This window comes from Heterocephalus glaber, unplaced genomic scaffold (assembly GCF_053883595.1).
Source record: "Heterocephalus glaber isolate CG9 unplaced genomic scaffold, H.glaber_assembly_v1.0 deba00001460, whole genome shotgun sequence".
Taxonomy (NCBI): domain Eukaryota; kingdom Metazoa; phylum Chordata; class Mammalia; order Rodentia; family Bathyergidae; genus Heterocephalus; species Heterocephalus glaber.
In genome coordinates, this window is record NW_028258307.1 from 8,328,390 (window position 1) to 8,346,350 (window position 17,961).

The 17,961-nt window shown below is 60.0% G+C and overlaps 2 protein-coding genes across 9 annotated transcripts in view; both read right to left on the reverse strand.

Moving 5' to 3' along the window:
- Dmtn (dematin actin binding protein) overlaps window positions 1-8,778 on the reverse strand; it is a 31,683-nt gene extending 22,905 nt beyond the window's left edge. For 2 of the 7 annotated variants that reach the window (XM_087216859.1, XM_087216861.1), the window contains exon 1: window positions 1,124-1,393. The gene's annotated coding sequence lies outside the window, so the exon portion shown is untranslated. Of the gene's footprint in view, window positions 1-1,123; window positions 1,394-1,445; window positions 2,756-3,215; window positions 3,339-8,640 lie in introns of those variants that run through there. The other 5 variants (XM_087216856.1, XM_004848270.4, XM_087216858.1 and 2 more) reach the window with 5 other exon arrangements.
- Window positions 8,779-8,993: 215 nt separating this feature from the next.
- On the reverse strand, window positions 8,994-15,581 carry Fgf17 (fibroblast growth factor 17). Of its 2 annotated transcripts, XM_004848265.3 has the most exons (5): window positions 14,689-15,581; window positions 14,470-14,506; window positions 11,498-11,675; window positions 11,174-11,280; window positions 8,994-9,839 (listed from the first exon to the last, which is right to left on the reverse strand). In XM_004848265.3, the coding sequence occupies exons 1-5, from the start codon at window positions 14,721-14,723 to the stop codon at window positions 9,546-9,548; spliced, it is 651 nt and encodes a 216-aa protein (XP_004848322.1). In that variant the 5' UTR covers window positions 14,724-15,581; the 3' UTR covers window positions 8,994-9,545. The 2 variants fall into 2 exon arrangements, with proteins under 2 accessions (XP_004848322.1, XP_021116786.1); XM_021261127.2 differs by lacking the exons at window positions 14,470-14,506; window positions 14,689-15,581 and having other exon boundaries at window positions 11,498-13,282.
- Between the last annotated feature and the right edge of the window lie 2,380 nt (window positions 15,582-17,961).

The following is a 17,961-nucleotide window of genomic DNA, read 5'->3' on the forward strand; positions in this document are numbered from 1 at the left end:
TCTCAACCTGCTCTGCTCCACCTCTACTGCCCTGGTGTCCAGGTAGGAGTGGCAGAGCCATGCTTACTCTGAAGTCTTCACACAGGAGCTCTTCGAGAAGGACCTACAGTCATCCATCCCCCCGTGGACAACCTAGACCAGGTGCCGATGTGGCCGTGGAGCCAGGCTCGACGCACACAGGTTGCAGAGGGCACATGACTACAGGTGCAGAAGAACCGCACACGGTGCGCTCGGGGACAGCCTTGCCTGGCAGATCCCATGCCCACTCTCCCACCAAGGGCCCCCACTTGGTGACACACGCACTGAGGACACCCACTTGCACCTACCCACGATCCTCCCCTTGGCACCTGTTTTCTACAGTCACAGCCCCCGGAGCCAGCCACATGCGCCACATCCCCATCTGTGTCTGTGAACAGCAACACTTAAGGAGCCCCTGCTGCTGACCCATCCCCTGGGGGCTTCCCCATCGTCTCCCACTCCCACTGCTCCTGCCTTCCTTCCAGACCAGCTCCTAGTCCCTTGACTCTCACAACCTGGCCACCAGCGTGCCCGGGAAGGGAGACACAGGTGTGCTTGTCCAGGAGAGGGGGCCAGCCTGGCAGGGCCGGGAGGGCCTGTGTGTCTGCCCAGCGCCCAGCCCCTGCAAGGAGGCCCGGCGCCAGGCTGGGTGCAGCCGAGGCCTGCCGCCCGCCTCATTCTCCACCCCTTCCCCACCCCAGCCTACCCAGCCACAGTGAGGAGGGGCTGGGGAGCAGGCTGCAGACCAGCAGCACCAGGCCCCTCAGCGCTGCTCCCAGCCTGAAGGTGAGCGGCCCGGGGGGGAGGAGTCTGGCGTTATTCAGCACCCTGGGCCTCAGGATCATCACTCGGGTTTCTGGCCCATGAAGCTAGGTAGGCAGGGCAGTCACCAGGGAATGGGGTGCTGGAGCAGCGGCGACACCCCAGCCCCTCGCCCCCAAATCAGGAGTTTGAGCAATGAAACCCAGCTTTTCCTGGACCCATTCTCCCGAAGCTGACCCCTCCCTGGGGCATCCTCGCCACCATCCAAACCCCTGCTTCCAGGCAGGGGCTGTAGCCCAAACTGCCCCCTTGGGGAGGAGAGGCGGGGGACCCCACCACCTACCTCTTCCCGGACCTCTGAGGCCCCAGAGGCGCGAGCTCTGGTCCCCCGCTGCCGCGTTTTCACAGGAGCCTAGGTGAGAGGTGTCGCTTCCAGGAAACCGGCCGTGCTTTCCCCAGCACAGCTAACAGGAAGAAAGCTGGCTTGGGGTGGGTGGGGTGGGGGCTGGCGATCGAGGGGAGCTGGTCTCCGCAGAGCGCAGAGCGGTCGGATCTCCCCTCCGGGACCCCACCCACCCTGATGCTCCACGAGCCACACGCTTGGGTCCCCGCGTGCCTGGTGGGTGGGCCGCGCCGGTGCCCCACACCCTCCTGCGCCCTCCCACCTCCAGCTGATAGTGGCGGCCCCGCCGGGCGGGCGTGTGTGTTTGGATGAGCTGCCTTCCACCTCGCTGCGGCGGCTCGATCCTTCTCAAACCAGAGGAGCATTAACCGGCATCATGACGAAGCAGAATCGGCCGCGCTGTCCTTTTCCAAACCCTTTCCCCCACTCCCAGCTCTGCAATATTCACACACACACTCATGCTCACACTCACACACGACCCCCGAAGCCTTCCCATCCACAACCAGAGTTCAAGTTGCTGGGGGTGGGGGGTAACTGATAACCGAGGGGGGCGATGCCTTGCTCTCCAGGCACCTGCTCCTCCCGCCCCACCACATTCATGGCGCCCCATCCTCTGGCAGCAGCAGCAGAAGCCCCTGGGGTCCCACCCCTCAGAGTGGGGGTGCAGGCAGAGGTACCAGAACGGGTCATTAACCCTCTTGTGGGAGGGGCAAATGGAAGGACGCAAGACACCGAGTGGAGTCCTCAGCCCCAGAGGCTCAGGCTGGCCCTTGGTAACCTGAATCTCCCAGGAAGAGCAGTAGGTCGCAGCCGAGAAAGAATGAAGGACCCATTTCTTCCTGAGGCAGCTTTAGGAACAGGAGCTTCCTGCCAGGTGGCCCCAGTTCCAGCACAGAATTTACAGCCTCCTGTGGCTCCTGTGACTGGCAAAACCTTAGCCACCCTAGGGCTCTGTCGCTGGCCTTGGGGTGACCCTGGGAGGGAGGAGGTGACAGCCTAGTAGTGGCCCTGACCCTCACTGGCTGGCCTGACTTCCTGTACACCTCTACTGCCTGCAGACTTGCCTACCTAGGCAGCCTTGCTGTTGCCCTGGTAACGGCTGCCCACAGCTGGTCAGCTGATGGTATCAGCTGCTGTTGGGAAAACCTAGAATCTGGGGAGGGGGAGCTGCAGTATCTGAACGTCACATCACGGGGGAAGGTCTTGAGGGGGACAGGTGAGAGTGTGCCCCAGGATCTTTTCCTCAAAGAGAAGAGCACAGGAGGGGACAGAAAGGGAGGGATATCTGGGTGAGGAGAAGACAAGAGAAGACTGATTTGAAGGGTGGCTCCAGGCAGAAAGGAGAAATGACAAGGCAGGGAGAAAGGAGGCAGGCTTAGCTGCTGGCCAGGCGGTTAAGGCCTGTGGAAGGTACAGAGAAAACCAGAGATGAGGGGAGAAACATCGGCCGAAACCGTGGCACTAAAGGCCGGCGGTGATGTGGGAGGGGGTTCACCTTTCACACGCAGGAGGGGGCCGCAGCCTCGGAGGAGGAGCTACCTGGCCTTCCCCACAGCCAGCCCCAGCCTCAGCCCAGCCTCCCCTGTTCAGTCCCTTCAACCCCACCCTACTGCCCTGGAATCGGGGTTTGAGAGACGGAGAGGTGAGACCAGTCCTGCTCTGGTCCAAACCGTCTCCTCCATCCCTCAGGAGACCAAGCACGGGCCATTTGCCACCTCGGCCCTTTAGCTTTCTTGATGTTCCCACCCCTGGGCTGCTGGCCCAGCTCTCCCCAGACCCCACCCCAGGAGACCTGTCCTCTGGCACAAGGGTCCTCGGAGGCAGGGTTGGGCTGAGTGGATGCCGGGAAGGACAGCTGTGGACAGGGGCCTGGGATGAGGCGGGTTGTGAGCCCCCCTGGGGGGGGGTCGCTGGGCTGGGAGGAGGATGAGCCTCCTCGGATGGGCACCGGCCTGTGGTGTAGGACACAGTGGGGGGAATCAGAGAAAGGAGGGCCAGGAGGAGGGGAGCAGGAGGGGAGGGTTCTCGGTACCTTCAAGGGCCTGGGGCGTGGGGCAGGAGCGCAGCAGCCTCCGCGGTGACATACACCTCCATCTCCCAGCGCATCTCCTCTCCGCCTCCCGTTGCCAAGACAACCTGCAGGCAGTCTGGGCCTGGCTCTGGCTCGGCAGCGGGCGGTGGGGAGGGGGGAGGAGGAAGCTATGGCTCCTATGGCCTCTTCCTCAGGGATGGAGGGCGGGGGCTCCCACTGTGCCCCACCAAGCCTCCCCTCCCCCAGCACCTCTGTAAGACCCTGGATTGGCTCCCGAGTGGCCTGGGGAGAACCCTAATTCAGGGCCAGACAGCAGGCTGGTCTTGAAGAGGGACACAGCACACTGGAGGCTGCCCCATCCCCGGACACCCAGCGTGCAGTTGGGGAGCGATGGAGCAATGACCCTGGGTGGGATGGTGCATCTCTGCTATACCTGGGCACCTCCTCTTCATTCCACACACCCCCCCCCCAGAGAAAAGCCAGAGCGTTAGAAAGCTCTCTTCTGACCCCTGAGACTCCGGCCCCACTGCCTCTGGGTCCCAGGGCCACGTTCACTGGGAGGACCTGCTACAGGGCCGGCTGCCATGGGCAGGAACAGTCTGGGGCCCAGACAGCTTTGGACCTGGAGGGACTGCAGAGTTAGGGCTCCCTCTGTCGACCTGAGCAGTGGCAGCTGCCAAGGTCACTCCTGGTTGGGAGGGAGCCTGGTTTGTGTGTGCAAGTGCCACACTCAGGTCACTGTCTGCTCCGCTGGGCTCTGCCTCCCGCCCCCTCCCCTGAGAAAGGCCCTGGGCTCCCCAATCCAGCGAGCTGACGGCCAGAGGAGAGGAGAGGCCAAATCTCTCCAGAGGCAGGCATCCCTGACCCCAGGTGCCTGTCATCCTCGCCTCCTCACCTCCCCGTGCTGGTCGCAGATCCACCAGGTGTCCCAGATGGGCACCCGTGTCCACAGCAGGCTACTCTCAGGCAAGGTGGGGTCTCAGGCCCCTGCTTCTTGGCCCCTTTCCCCAGCAAGGTCACTGGTGCCAGAGGTCCTGAGTGGACTCTGGCCCTGCTACTGCTTGCCCCCCTTCCCCCAGGCCCACACCACAGGCCTCTCTGTCCCAGCCTCCGTGTCTCACTCCAGTGCCCCTCGGCCCCATCCCACGGACAGACAACCTGCTGGGGAGGGGAACCCCCCCCCCCCGTCTAAATATTAACTCCTCAGTTGAGCCAGGATGCCTGGACACCCGGGGAGGAGGGACAGATGACGCAGGTCCGGCCAGAGGAGGAAAAGGAAGGACAAGGGCCCAAAGGGACCCTTTCTCGTCAGAGACTGGAGGCCACATCCCCTTCCCTTTGGGCTCTGGACACTCAGCCTCCAGGACCCTGAGCCTCCGCCCCCAGAATGCATCTGCCACTTCTCAGAGTCCTTCACTGCCCCTCCCTGCCACAGCACCAAGACCAAAAGTCATAATTTTTGCTTTGTTTTTTTGAGACAGGGTCTCACTGGCCTTGAACTCACTGTGCAGCCCAGGGTGACCCTGAACTCATGGTGATCCTCCTGCTTCAGCCTCCCGAGTGCTGGGATTATAGGCTGTTGCCACTGCACATGACTCCAAAGTTCATAATTGCACTCAACCATTTCCTGTCACTTCCAGCTTAACACACATAGCCATGCAAAGCCCAGCTTTTTCAGAGTCCTCTCAGGCACCTGTCTCCTGCTCTCTGACCTCAGCAAGCAGTGGGCCCCCAGGGGAGCAGAAAGCCCTGCTCTCTGGGGTTGAAGAGGAGAATGTAGGGTGAGCACTCACTGGCCACGCCCATCTCCAAAGGTGAGCCTGCCCTTAGGTGACATAGGAGAACCATCTTCCTGTCCTAAATATGTGCTGCCTGCAATAGCTCTGGAATGCAGGGCAATCCGGATTCTGCTTTCCTTATTTCTTGCCTCCTCTTCCACTCTTCTGGGCTGAACTGAAGGCTGCCTTATTATTTTAAGTAGAAGAGAGAGCCCGTCTTGGTGGCACATGCCTGTAATCCCAGCCACTTGGGAGGCTGAGGCAGAAGGATCACAGGTTCCTGGCCAGCTTAGGCAATTAGGTGAGACCCTGTTTCAAAAAAGGCTGGGTATATAGCTCAGTGCTGGAGACTTACCCGGGATTCAATCCCCACTACCACCAAGAGAGAGATTGCTCCAAAAGAGCTGTCTTTTTATGGGTTTATCCCTCCAATTAAATTCTAAGTGTTTGACAGCTGTATCTTGCCCATTTTTTTTTTGGTACCAGGGATCGAACTCTGGTCCTTGCGCTTGTGAGGCAGGCGGTGGAACCACCGAGCTAAATCCCTGGCCTCTTGCCCATTTTTTAATTAACTGAAGAGTTAGTATAGTGCTTGGACACAAGAAAAGAAATATTTTTGTTGTTTTTTGAGACAGGGTCTCGCTCTATATTCCAGGCTGGCCTTGGACTCACTGTGTAGCCAGGCTGGCCTCCAATTCACAGAGATCCTCCTACCTCAGCCTCCTGCATGCTGGGCTTACAGGCATGGGCTACCACACCCAGCTAGAAATAAATATAATTTTAAAAATCCTGCCTACCCCTTGAGGGACTGCAGGGTGCTGGGCAGCGATGTCTTTCTGGGGCTAAAGTTGGATTAGTCCCTTGTGAGCCTGTGCTGGGGCCACGGGGCAGGCAAAGACTGACCATTTTTATATCAGAGACCCACACCATCCATCAGAACCATGTCACAGAGGCAAACAGTGAGGGTCTAGACAGCTGTGCTGTGTTGTGAGGGAGGGTCACAAATGGCCAGCAGGGCCAAGGGAGACCGCAGCAGCAGACAGGTGACAGTCAGAAGCCTGTGGGGCAGCATGAGGCTGTTTGGTGAGCAGAAGGCCAGAGGAGATGTGACAGCGGCATATGGAGGGCAGCGGCACACGGAGAGCAGCAGCACTGTGGACGGGCAGTGGGAAGCAGGAGAGGAGGCAGGGAGTCCACCCTAGGCATTTGCTGGGATGGCCTGGGTCGAGCAGTACTGAGGGGTGGGTGGCCCAGTGAAGCCGGGGCGTGACACACCAAAAGGAGTGGGCTGGAGCAGGCAGAGACCAAGTAGGAAGCCAGGGCAGTAGTTTCGACAGATCCCAGGGCGCTCTGCATGGGGCAGAGACTAGGAGGGAAGGCAGTGGGGGCAACGGGTGATGGCTGAAGTGTGAAGAAATCTTAGGGCCTTGTTTCCCTAGGAGGAGCCAGGGAGGATGATGGCCTACTGCAGGGAGAGGGGAGAGCAGTTCAGGAAGAGGTGGTTGGGCACCTATAATCCCAGCACTCTGGGAGGCTAAGGCAGGAAGATCCAAAGTTCCAGCCCAGCTTAGTGACTCAGCAAGACCCTGTCTCAAAACAAAAAAACTAAAAAGGGGTTAAGATTGCAGCTCAATGTGAAGGTCCTGAGTTCCACCCCCAGTACCACAAAAAAAGAGGGGATGGGAGGTCACATGCTGCCAAGGACAAGACTGAGGACCGAGCTAAGGCTTTTGTCTTGGTGACCAGGATGCCCCTGGCCACAGGCATCTGTGATGCAAGGTTGGATAGTGTGAGGTTGAGCCTTGCCTGGCCAAAGAGTGAATGGATGGACATCCCTGCTCTGGTCCCCTGGGCCTCACCTGACTGACCACTTGGAGGACAGGACCAAGAAGGAAGAGAAGACTATGTGGGCTATTCTTAGAGCTCTAAGTGATCCTAATCAGGCCCAGGGTTTGAGGCGTGTCTCCGCCTGTCACTTCCTCCTCTTGATGGGTTCTATTAGCCCCCAAAGCAAGGGCCATTAGCAGTCAGCCCCCTGGGGCCACCCCTAGCTCACATGGGCTTAGAATCTCAGACACAGGAAGTAACCCAGGTGTGGTCTAAGACCATAAAAAACCTCTTCTCCATCACACACACACTTGCACATCACCTCCCTCCAAACTTCTTCTTAGAGATCTATTCCTCAGGCTTCCCTCTAGCATCTTCGATGTCATCCTGGGTTTGGAAGGAATGAGCTGGGCACAGTTTCTCAGGACATAAAAGGGCAGGGGACCTGGACACCAAGAGGTGTGGGAAGAGAAGCTTCTGAACTCAGCCAGGGAAGGTGTTGGCCACACCAGCTCGGGTGTGGCTCTGGAGAAAGTGCCTGAGATGCACAGGCCTCCAAAGCTGCCCTCCCTCGTCCTTCCCCATCCTCCATCCCTGCCCGAGAGGTCTCACCTCAAAAAGCCAGGACGGGAACAGTGAGGGCTTTCTGGAGCCGGCCCCCAGAGGCCTGTCTGTGCTGGGGAGGTCAAAGAGAGGGAGGGAGGGGCTGGAGAAAGGCCTAGAAGAAAGCCGACGCAAGACAAAGGCCCATCCACCTTTGAAGCCGTCTCTAACCCGAAGGAGGGAGGGTGGGAGTGGGCTGAGGGCACAGCTCGCGGGAGGCCGTCCAGTCTTAAAGAATGTCTCAAATTCTTTCGGAAATCAGAGGGATTGTAAGACAAGCCCCCCCCCCCCCCGCAACACACCTCCTTCCCAGCCTCCTCCCTCAAAGTCCAGTCCTCCACACCTGGGGGGCCCCAAGCCTTTGTCCTCAAGTAATTGCTGGGAGTTGCCCCAGTTTGAAAGTCCCATTGAACTGGCCAGTTATCAGCTGCGGCTCCAGACCACCCGCCCCACACACACCCCAGAAAACTACCCCCAACGCGTCCTGCTGTCTTCCCCAGGATTAAGGTTCTTTGTGATGGGGGGAGAGAAAAAAAGCAACCTGGTGAAAAGCAATTATGACAGGCCTGAGGGAGAATGTCTGTCCTGCAGCCTCCCTCTTGGGGACCTCCCTCTTGGCGGCTGCCGTCCCCACCTTCTAAAGGGCCCAGGGCCGGGGTCACCGTCCACTTGGAACGCCAGGGCCCACCTCCCCTTTGGCCCAGGCCAACCCCTCCACAACTTCTCCTTCTTATTTTTAGGCCATTCTTGGAAGAAGTAGGAGGAAGGGTTGACTTTCATGGCTTTTCTTCTCTCTCCATAACCTGCCTCTCCTCCACGGCCTTTTCTCAGGAAGAGGAGGCCGGAAGGGGAAACTGAGTTTGGGTGGTGGCGCGGTCAGCAGAAGGGAAGGGGGCTGTCCTGGCTGGGGAGCGTCTCTCAGTGAAAGATAAAAAGCCAGTGCGCAGAGGAAAGAGGAGGACTTTATGGCCTGGAGTCCCGGCCCCGGTGCGCACCTGGAGCCCTGGCAAAGCCCACCCGGGACGCGCGGGCGGGGGGGGCCTCCCCCGCGCGACCATCGGCCGGGCCGCAGCTTCTAATTGAGCTCTGCCCTCGGGTGTGGCCCCCGCCCCCGCCCCCAGCGGGGACCTGAAGAACAAGAGGACGCATTCTCGATCCCAGTGCCCCTTCCGCTCGCCCTGGCCTCCCCCCCCCCAACCCCGCCCGGCCCTCCTCACCGGAAAAAAGCAATCCAGCGCCCCTCGAGGCTCCGGGCGCCCGCGGGCCGTCGGGCCCCGCTTCTGCAGCCCCGCGGGGTCCCCCACCCTCCTCGGACCTGGGGTCGGGTCTCCTGCGCCCCAACAGGTGGCACGGGACGCGCGTGGCGGGCGGGCGAGGACAGGACGCAGCGGCCGCGGAGGGAGGGGCCTGGGCCGCCCTGGGCCGCCGCCTCTCGCCGCCTCCCGCCGCCACCTGCCAGCCCGCTCCGGACGCTTCGCCGCGGTGCTTGCACCCGGGGAGGGGACTCAGGGGCTCAAGGCTCGACCCAGGCCCCTTGCCCCCGCAATCCTGTTTTCCACTTCGGGTGTCGGTTGCCCACCCAGCTTCAGCTTCAGATTATGTTTGCCAGAAAATGGTTTTATTCGGGGCTTGGGGTGGGGGTGCGGGCCTGGGTCATGGAATGTGGGGAATGGCCAGCCCCCCCCCCCCCCCGTCAAAACCAAAAGTCCCTTCCTAGTATGCATCTGGCCTGAAGTAGTTTGGGGGCTGGGGACAGACTGAGGAAGATTGGGGGATCAGGATTTGGGGACAGCCAGCTGCAGATGGTGTCTGTGAGGCCTCGAAGCTGCTGACCGTCTGGCTCTTTAGTCCAGCCGGCTGGGAGGGAGGCTGGTGCTTGAGATCAGGTTAACACTGGCTCCTGTCCCCAGGCTGGCCTGGGCCGGCAGGAAAGGGCCTATTCCAGTGTGTAGTGCCAGCCCAGGGTGTGGCAGTCCTGTCCCTTACCAGCTGGGGCTCTGGTGCTTCTGTCCTCAGGGTCCTTGGGGGGTGTCTGGCTCCCCTCCCTCCGCCCGGGCCCAGTCTTTGGATCAGGAAGGGAAGGGATGGGAAGGCAGCAGAGGCCCGGCCTCCCTGCCGGCCACTACGTGAGGGGCTGGGGCCCCCGAGTACGCTTGGTCCTGCCGGTGGGGACTGAGCCCACAAACTCGAATTGCTTCTGCCTCTCAGCGTGGTTGGGGAAGGGCAGCTGGCCCTGGTAGAGGCGCTTGATGAAGTGGGCTTCCCGCTGGTTCTGGCGGCTGCGGGAGGCCTGGCGGGGCCGCCCCTGCCGTGTGAAGGCCATGAACCAGCCCTCGTGCCGGGCATTCTGGAAGGCCGTGTAGTTGTTCTCCAGCACGATCTCAGTGAACACACAGTCCTTGCTCTTCCCACTGGGCTGCAGGGGAAAGGAGGAGAGGAAGGGAGTTTGTCTATCTGCTGTAGGAACTCTCTGGCTTTGGGCGGTTTTTTTTGTTTTTTGGGTTTTTTTGGTACCAGGCATCAAACTCAGGACCTTGGGCTTTCGAGGCAGATGTGGTGCCACTGAGCTAAATCCCCAGCCCCTTTGGGCCTATTTTGTGGGAACCATGGGCCAGTGGAGTCAGTGAGCTGGAGGAGCTGCCTGAGAACAGGGATGAGGCAGTAGAGGGAAAACCAAGCTTTGCAAACTATGTAGACTTGTCATTTGGCAGCTGTGTCAACTGAGCCTGTTTCCTGAGATGTAGCATAGAGATCAAGGTAATGCATGTTTCAGCGCAGAGCCTGGCACACCTGGTATATGCAAGCATCCGGGGGAGGGGTGTGGCCCAGTGGAGGGTCCACTGCAGGTGCTTTGGAGGCCAGGGGCCAAAATAAACTCAGTGGAGTTTCCGTGTGTGTGGGGGGAGTGCTGACTGGGGCCTCTTGCATGCTAACTACAATGCCACCTCTTTTTATTTTTTATTTTGAGACAAGGTCTTGCTAAGTTGCCAAGGCTGAACTGGAACTTTCGATCCTCTGCCTCTGCCTCTAGAATACCTAGGATTACAGGAGTGCATCACCGTGCCAGTATCTTTTTTCACTTGTTTGTTTTGTTTCGCTTTTGTTCATTTTGTTTTTTGGACAGGGTCTCACTAGGCAGTTCAGGTTGTCCTTAACTCACTACGTAGCCCAGGCTGGCCTCGAACTCGAAGTGATCCTCCTGCCTAAGCCTCCAGAGTGATAGGATTACAGGCATGAGCCACCACACTTGGCTGTGCTGGGGACTTCCACATGTCCTGGCTGAACTTCACACTGACCAGCAGTTTACTCACTTAGGGATGAGGACAAGTGAGGTGGAGGGGTTAACTCTCCCAGGGCCACCATGCCCAGCATTGTGCCAGCATTTTATATGCCTGTGCCAGCTTTCAACCTTGTTAGTCCTTAGCCCTCTTCAACAGGGGCTGCAACATCTCTTAGATGCTAGAATTCTTACTGATTGCTGCACATTTAAATGGAGACCTGGGCCAGTGATGTAGCTCAGTGGTGCCACGCCTGCCTGGCAAGCGCAAGGTCCTGAGTTTGAAACCGAGGAGTGGGAGGGCAGAAAAGAGTAAGAAGTCTATGTCCTAGCCCTGTGGAAGCGGCTGCTCCTCGCCAGGTGGGCCAGGCCCAGCAGAGCGAGTGGGTGTTGTGGCCCTGTCTTCCCCCTCCCCACAGGATGGACTCCTCAGCCTGCTCACTGCCCTGCGGGCTGCTAGGCCTTGGCCTCACCTTCCCGATGAGCTTGCCCTTCTTGTTCATGCAGATGTACTTCTCACTCTCTGCCCCCTTGATGCGCACCCGGCTGCCGAATGTGTCTGTCTCCACTATGAGCTTGGCTGTGATGGAAAGCGAGAAAGACCTCTGTCTGTCAGGGGTGCAGCCAGGGACCCCGCAGCCAGCCACCTCCAGGCTCTGTCCAGAGCAATGGGAACGGGCAGGCTCCCAGCCCCCGGCCCCCTGGGCGCCTTTCTTCCTCTCTCCCACTGCAGCCTCGGCCCTGCCTGGGGATCTGGGTTTGGTTCAGGGTAGCCAGGGGTGAGGGCCGGGTCTCACCAAACTTGTTGCCGTCCTCGGCAGTGGCAGAGATGCGACGCCCGGTGACCTGCACGTGCTTGCCACTGGTCCGGCTGTAGAGCTGGTACTCGCGGATCTGCCGCCTGCTCAGCTGATCGGTCACGGCGCCCTGGTCCCTCACGTACTGGTTAAAATTAGGAGACGGGTGATTCTCCCCCTTTGCGGTTACCAAGGGAAAAATAGTGTCAATTTGCTTTGGGTGACACCGTGGCTGGTCGGGGTGGGGGGTGCGGAGGTGAGCACAGCGGGCGCAGGCCCTGGGTCCTGAAGAGCAGAAGGTGCTCGGGGAAGGTGGCGTCTGGCCACGACCCTTCCAGGCTGCTGGGTCCACTCTGGGGCAGGCCAGTTGGCTGCCCCTGTCTTGGGGACGCAGTGAGACCTGGAATAATAACTCTGGCAACTGGAAGGGATCTTCAGGGTTGTTGGGTCCCATCCCTATGCTCTAGGGAGGGACACAGCTCACCAGGGACAGAGCCCCTTTCCCCACCTCTTGGGTCTTGCAAGGTGCCCTTAGCTAGGACCACGGATTTCTCCTTGATCCTCTTCCTGGCCTTGAAAGACCTCAGCCCTGGCTCATACACACACAACAGATGGTCTGCCAGGCTCTCTGAGTGAGGGTCACTGGAGAACACTTTAGGGTCTCTTAGGTCCTTATCCTCAGGGTTCCGTAAGCCCCTGTAAGCGTTTCTTTACAGTCCTGCCCTGCCTCGAGTCTGGGGTGCCCGGGCCTCAGAGGAGCAGGTCTCTCTCCCAGGCTCCTCTCTCCTCGGCCGCCTCCTCTGTGGGAGGGAGGTGGACGCAGCAGTGGGAGGTGCTATCAGTGGGGCCAATGGCTGCCGAGTCGCAGAGCCACCTGCTGGTCTGTGCCACGGTGTCACAGAGGCTCCGGCCAGTTCGGGTTGTTGCTGCGGGTGGGCAGGCCGCCCTGGGCCTCTGGTTTCCCACTGTTTCTGCCCTGCAGGGTGCCGGGACCAGCATGTTTTCCACAGGCCCACCTTTTACCCTCCTAACACTGAGCAGGGCGGGACACGGTTTCCTTCTGCCCTCTGTCTCCCGAAAGGTGCCGGCCAAGACGCTGAGTCCTGGTTGTTGGCGGTGCCCTCTGCTCTAGCTCAGAAATGGACTTCATTTATGTTTCTCTCTCCACCTGGATCCTGCTGGCTGTGTGGAGACAGCCTGTCCTCAATCCTTACTGCCATCTTTTTTTTGGTACCCGGGATCAAACTCGGAACCTTGCGCTTGCGAGGCAGGCAGCAGAACCACTGAGCTAAATCCCTGGCCCCCTTAATGCCATCTTTATCCCAGGCCGGATCCCAACCATCTGGACAGAGCTGGGCATCTGTTACAGGCCACCTCATCCTAGGGAGAAGGCTCGGAAGCATTACCTTTGGGGAGGGAGAGGCGAAGAAGGCAGGAAGGTTTGACCTGCCCAGTGTTATTACCCAGTCCCATTGCCAGCCCCAAGGCCAGGAGTGTTGCAGGGACCCCAGGAGGACAGCAGCGCCTTTCAGACCCACCCTGCACCCCACCCTGGAAAAACCTGAGGTCAGCTTTTGGGGCGGAGGACCCACTGGCCCTTGATGGCCTCCCTGCCAGGGGTGAGGACCTGCGTGTCCCAGCCCAAAGCCTCCTGGCCCAGGTTCAGACTCCACCTCTCTTGGCGGGCAGCTCCCTCCTGGCCGTCTGCTCCAGGTCAGGGGCAGAGGGCCCCCCGAAACCCCCTCCTCTCCTCAGCTTCAAGCCTTTCACAAAAGCAGCCCCCGCCCCTCAACCCCCCCAGCCCCCAGCCCACAAGTCCCTCTCCCGGAGGGACCTTGCCTGTGCCTTTCATGTTCCCGCCCAGGGGGACCTCCCCTTCCACCACCACAGACAGCTGCTTGTCAGACAGCCCCTCAAGCATGGCTGTGGTTCAGCCTGCTGCCCCCCACCCCCGCCCAGGGGGTGAGGGGGCACTTCAAGGGGGAAAGGACAGCCTTGCCACCTTCCCCAAGTCCTGAATGGGGCCTCAACCAGGCCATAAACGCCCCGGCCAGCCGCACCATTGTGCTAATTCCCCTTCCAGAACAGGTTGGGCCCACCCCCAGCCCCCTCCCAGCCAGGCTGGGGGCTTTCTTCTTGCTCTCCCTGGACGTGTGAAGCAAAAGGGCTGAACGGGGCTAGAGCAAAAGGGGAAGGAAAAGGGGGGTGTTTCTCTCTCCCACCCCCCCACTGCTTCAAAGGCAGCCCTTTCCTTCTCCCAGAGAAAAGGCATTTACCTTAAAAAAAAGTCCCCACTGGATAGGAAGAGACGCAAGCTTCTGGCCTGGGAAAGCCAGGCAAGCTCTCCCCAGAGCGGTTCTGGCCCAGTGCATTTTAATAGCTGCACTTTTATGGAGAATCACACACACACAAAAAAGGACCGAGCCTCCTCGCACAGGGGGCTGAGGATTGGGGTGGGAGGTGTGCGTAGGGGGGCAGACTTGGGGTGGGGGGAGCGTGGAGCAGCAAGCCCTGAGTCAGTCCCACACAGAACTCTTTGGTCTTGACCTCGCTGCCCTGTAGGTAAGGAGTCACGGCTCCCCGTCTGGGCATCCCTACAGGGGGGTGTGTGCCCCTTGCTGCCCAAGAAGGTGGTGAGCGGACCACATAAATGGCTTTGCATCCAAACTTGTCCTTTCAGGTAGTCCCAGGCACCAGCCTCAACTGGCTGTCACCTCCACCTGCTTCCGACCGCTCCAGGCCTGGAGGACCTTAACCTGCCGGAGCCCAGTGCCCAGGGATGGAGACAGTAGCGAGACCCAGGGGCAGAGGGGAAGGTGTCAGAGACAGGCCTGCTTGCCTTCGCCCCTCTCCAGCCAGCCCTGGAAAGGCGACCCTGCAAACTTCAGCCCCTCCTGGACCAGGAGCGTCCAGCATCAGCCTGTCTCCTCTCTGGGGGAAGGATGGGGAGAGGCTGGGTAGGGGACGCCTACCTGCGTCTGGCAGCAGAGAATCAACAGCTGCAGGCACCTGTGTGGGGAGACGAAGCAGGCCGGGTATGGGTGCCCAAGGCCAACCCAGGGGCATACCCAGGCTCCCACCTCTGCCCCACCCTGCCCCACCTGCCACACTTGCATAGGAGTCCCCCGGAGGAGGCAGGGCTGCCCTGGGCTCGATGTGCAGCCCAGCTCCCCAGGAGGCAGGACACTTACACTGTGAGGTTGGGCAGCAGGCGGGCGGCTCCCATCGCTGGAGAGACTTCTTGGGGTGGTTGCCCCCTGCCCCAAACTCAGGAGCAGATATGAGCTGCCCCGAGGAGCCAAGGTCTCTCTCGGAGCCACAGGTTTTCAGGGGGGAGAGGAGGGGGGAGGGGAGGAGGGCGCAGCTGGGACACTGAGGTGTGAGGTGTCCACCTTCCCGGCCAGTGAGGCTGCAGAGCCAACGCCGGTGGGGCTGGTGCCCGTGTCCCCTGGGCTGCCAGTCTCGGGCCAGGCTGCCCAGGCCCTGGGGACGGAGCTGCAGGAGCTCTCTCGGTGCCTGGCTGCACCCGCGGGCTCCCGTTTTATTCCTGACCCTCACAGAGCTGCGGCCTCAGTGCGGGGCGTGTGGCAGGCAGGAGGAGGGAGGGGGGCACCGGCCCCCTTCCAGGGTCAGCTGCTCCCGCCCTCAGGCTCGGCGCCCCATCTCTCCAAGGCTGAGCTGCAGGTACCGAGCGGGGCTGGGGTTGGGGTTCTGGCTCGGGGTGGGAATTCCCAGAAGCAGCCTTAAAAGGAGGAGCCTCCCTCCAGGGGGCAGGGGTGGGCTTGGCTCGAGCAGCCGCTGGCGCGGCCTCTCGTCACCCCTAGCCACCGGGAAGGAGGGGTTAAAGCCGCTCTGCCTGGCAGCTAATAATGGGTGCCACAGGTTAGGGCCAGAGGTGGGGAGGAAGGTGCACCTGGGGGTCTTGGAAGGCTCCCTGAGAAAAGCTTCCCCGAGGCCTCTTCAGTCTCCTGAGAAACAGGGACAGCCATACCTCAGGGTGTTGAGGGACAGAGGGAGACACAGCATTTAGCAGGTCCAAAATCTGTAATCTGATCTTGATCTTCGGACTTCGACCCAGCGCCATTCACACCCCTACCCCAACCCCTCAGCCCCCACGCCCACCCCGTTTCCCCTGCAGCTCCAAACTTGACCTCCAGCCCTACTTTGCTCCGAACTGAGCCAGCGATCACTTTACAGGTGAGGAAACTGAGGCATGTTGATAGGTCATTTGCTCAGAATCGGCCAGCAGGGGTGGGGTGGGGGCGGTAAGCAGGTTTCCACACAGAGGGTGGCCACGCCCTCCACGGCCGCAACTCTGAGGTCCCAGGAGCTGGTGCTGGGGAGCTCTCCTCTGTCCCCTCCCTGCAGAAAGGTGGATGATGGGGACGTGGGAGGGTGGATGTTTGGGGCCTCTGAGGGAAGCCTCCTTCTAGGCTCTGGCTCCCTGGAGTTCTTAGCGCCCCGGTCTGGGGAACGCCCGGATGTAGACTTATTTACCTAACAGCTGACTGGGAGGCGAAACTCTCACCTTGCTGAGCTCCATCAATCCACAAAGCGGTCTGCCACCCTGCCCTCACACGCAGCACACACAAACACACGTGACCCTTGGGGCTCTGTCCAGCTCCGCCTGGAGTGAGCTGCCTGAGCTGGTTTGCATCAGGTGGTGTGAGCCCCTCCCCAAGGAACTGGGGGGGTCCAGGACTTTGGAATCAGATTCAGAGAATGTCAAGACTGAGGGGCTCTCAGAGCTCCCTCATCTGGCTCAACCATCCCATTGAGCTGGGGACACCCAGAGAGGGTAGAGGACTGGCCCCGGAAAGCTCACAGCTGGCGGGTGGCCCGGCTCGATGTCCAGGTGTGTGGCTACCCAGAACAGAGTCCTCTCTCCTCCAAACATGCTCCACCCTATCCCACCTCTCAGCCTTCGGTGATCCTCCTGGCCATTTCCATCTTTGCATTCTTCCCTCTGTCTGAGGCCTGCTCTAATCTCTGCATCTTTGGGGAGTTTCTCCCAATCCATCTCTCCATCTGCTTCTGGCTTAATTCTTTGGGAAAACGTTGCCTTCATAGCCTTCCCCACCAGCTCCCAGGCAGGCTGGGACACCTCCCCCCCTGCCCCCCGTGATGACTTTGCTTACTAAGGGTGAGATGGGGCCACAGGTCGGAGGGGACAGCTTAGACCTTGGGACCCGTGGCAGAGGAGTGAGCTGGGGGTGGAAGTGGGCATCGGGGTTCATTCACCAGGGGGGCATTCAGTAGTGCCCAAGGCCTCTGAGCCTGAGCATCTGCTTCCTGTTGGTGGGGACAGGGCCTGCTGTCACTGGCCAGCCTGGATCTCCGTGGTAACAGATGCCAGCAGTCAAGCTCGGCCTTGGGGATCTGCCAGAGGCTGGTGCCAGGGGGCTCTGGGGCATGGCAGGATAGCCCGCTTCACGGGTGGGTATCTGGCTCCCTGTGTCTTCCCACCCGCTCCTGCAGGCCTGCCTTTCTTGGCTTTTTGCCTTTGTTGCCATGGGAGAGCCAGTGGTGGGCTCCAAGTGTGTGTGGGACACACTACAGCTCAGACTCTGGACTTGTTCTCCATCCACACAGGCTGTGTGATCTGCAGCAAGTCGCTTCACTCCTCGGTCCTTAGCCTAGAAAAAGGACATGGCTACTCCTGATGCTGTCAAAACTGCCACTAGGAATGTCAACTTAAAGGACCCAGGGAGAAATATGAACGGCTTGGAGAGGACCCCAGGGGGTTCAGCTAGACCTGAGGGAGCTAGGTTGAGGGGAGGGCTCATTAACATTTACGGGGGGGGGGGATTGCCGGAGGTGAAGAGGGAAGTGAGAAGTGGCCAGGCTGCTGCCGCTAATCCCCACCCCCTAGTGCCAAGTTCAACACCCCCCAGCTGGGTCTGTCTCTCGCCTGCTCCTCTAACAGACCCTCACTGCAGAGCCCACCTGTGGACCTGCCACTTGTCACCACCTGCTTTGGCCCAGCCAGCCCTTTTCCTGTTGAAACACCAAGGGTTTGGGCAGGGGAAGGCAACGGGCACACTAGCTGAGCTATTTGATCCCTACTGGCTGCCTGCAGATCAAAATCAGATGAGCAGGATTTACTTGTGGAGTGTGGATCCTGCACTTGTCTGGGGACAGGAAGTACCTGTTGAATACCAGCTTGGCTAGTGCTGCCCCTCTGGACTCCAATATGGTCGGGCAGACTTCATTCTAACTCCCACCCTCAGTTTAGGAGGCTTCTGCATCCTCTAGCCCATCTCCCCTGCACAGTGATCAGACCCCTGAAGCCATACCTGGCATGGTGGTGCACACCTATAATGCAGGCATTCCGGGAAGCTGAGGCAGGAAGATTAAACATTTGAGCCCATTCTGAGCAACTTAATGACTTAGACTCTGTCTCAAAATAAGAGGGGCTAGTGATATAATTTAATGTGAGACCCTGGTGGGTTCAATACCCGCCC

Bases quoted from the DNA above. Each gene is read 5' to 3' on its own strand.
- Fgf17 (XM_021261127.2), bottom strand. From the start codon at position 11,951: ATGGGACCCAACAACCCTGAAGATCCCTTCCAGTTGCCAGAGTTATTA. The intron at 11,281-11,497 runs GTGAGACCCGGC...TTTCCATCACAG, and splicing joins CGAGGACGGCAACAAGTTTG to CCAAGCTCATAGTGGAGACA. The intron at 9,840-11,173 runs GTGAGGCCAAGG...TTTCCCCTGCAG, and splicing joins AGGGCAAGCTCATCGGGAAG to CCCAGTGGGAAGAGCAAGGA.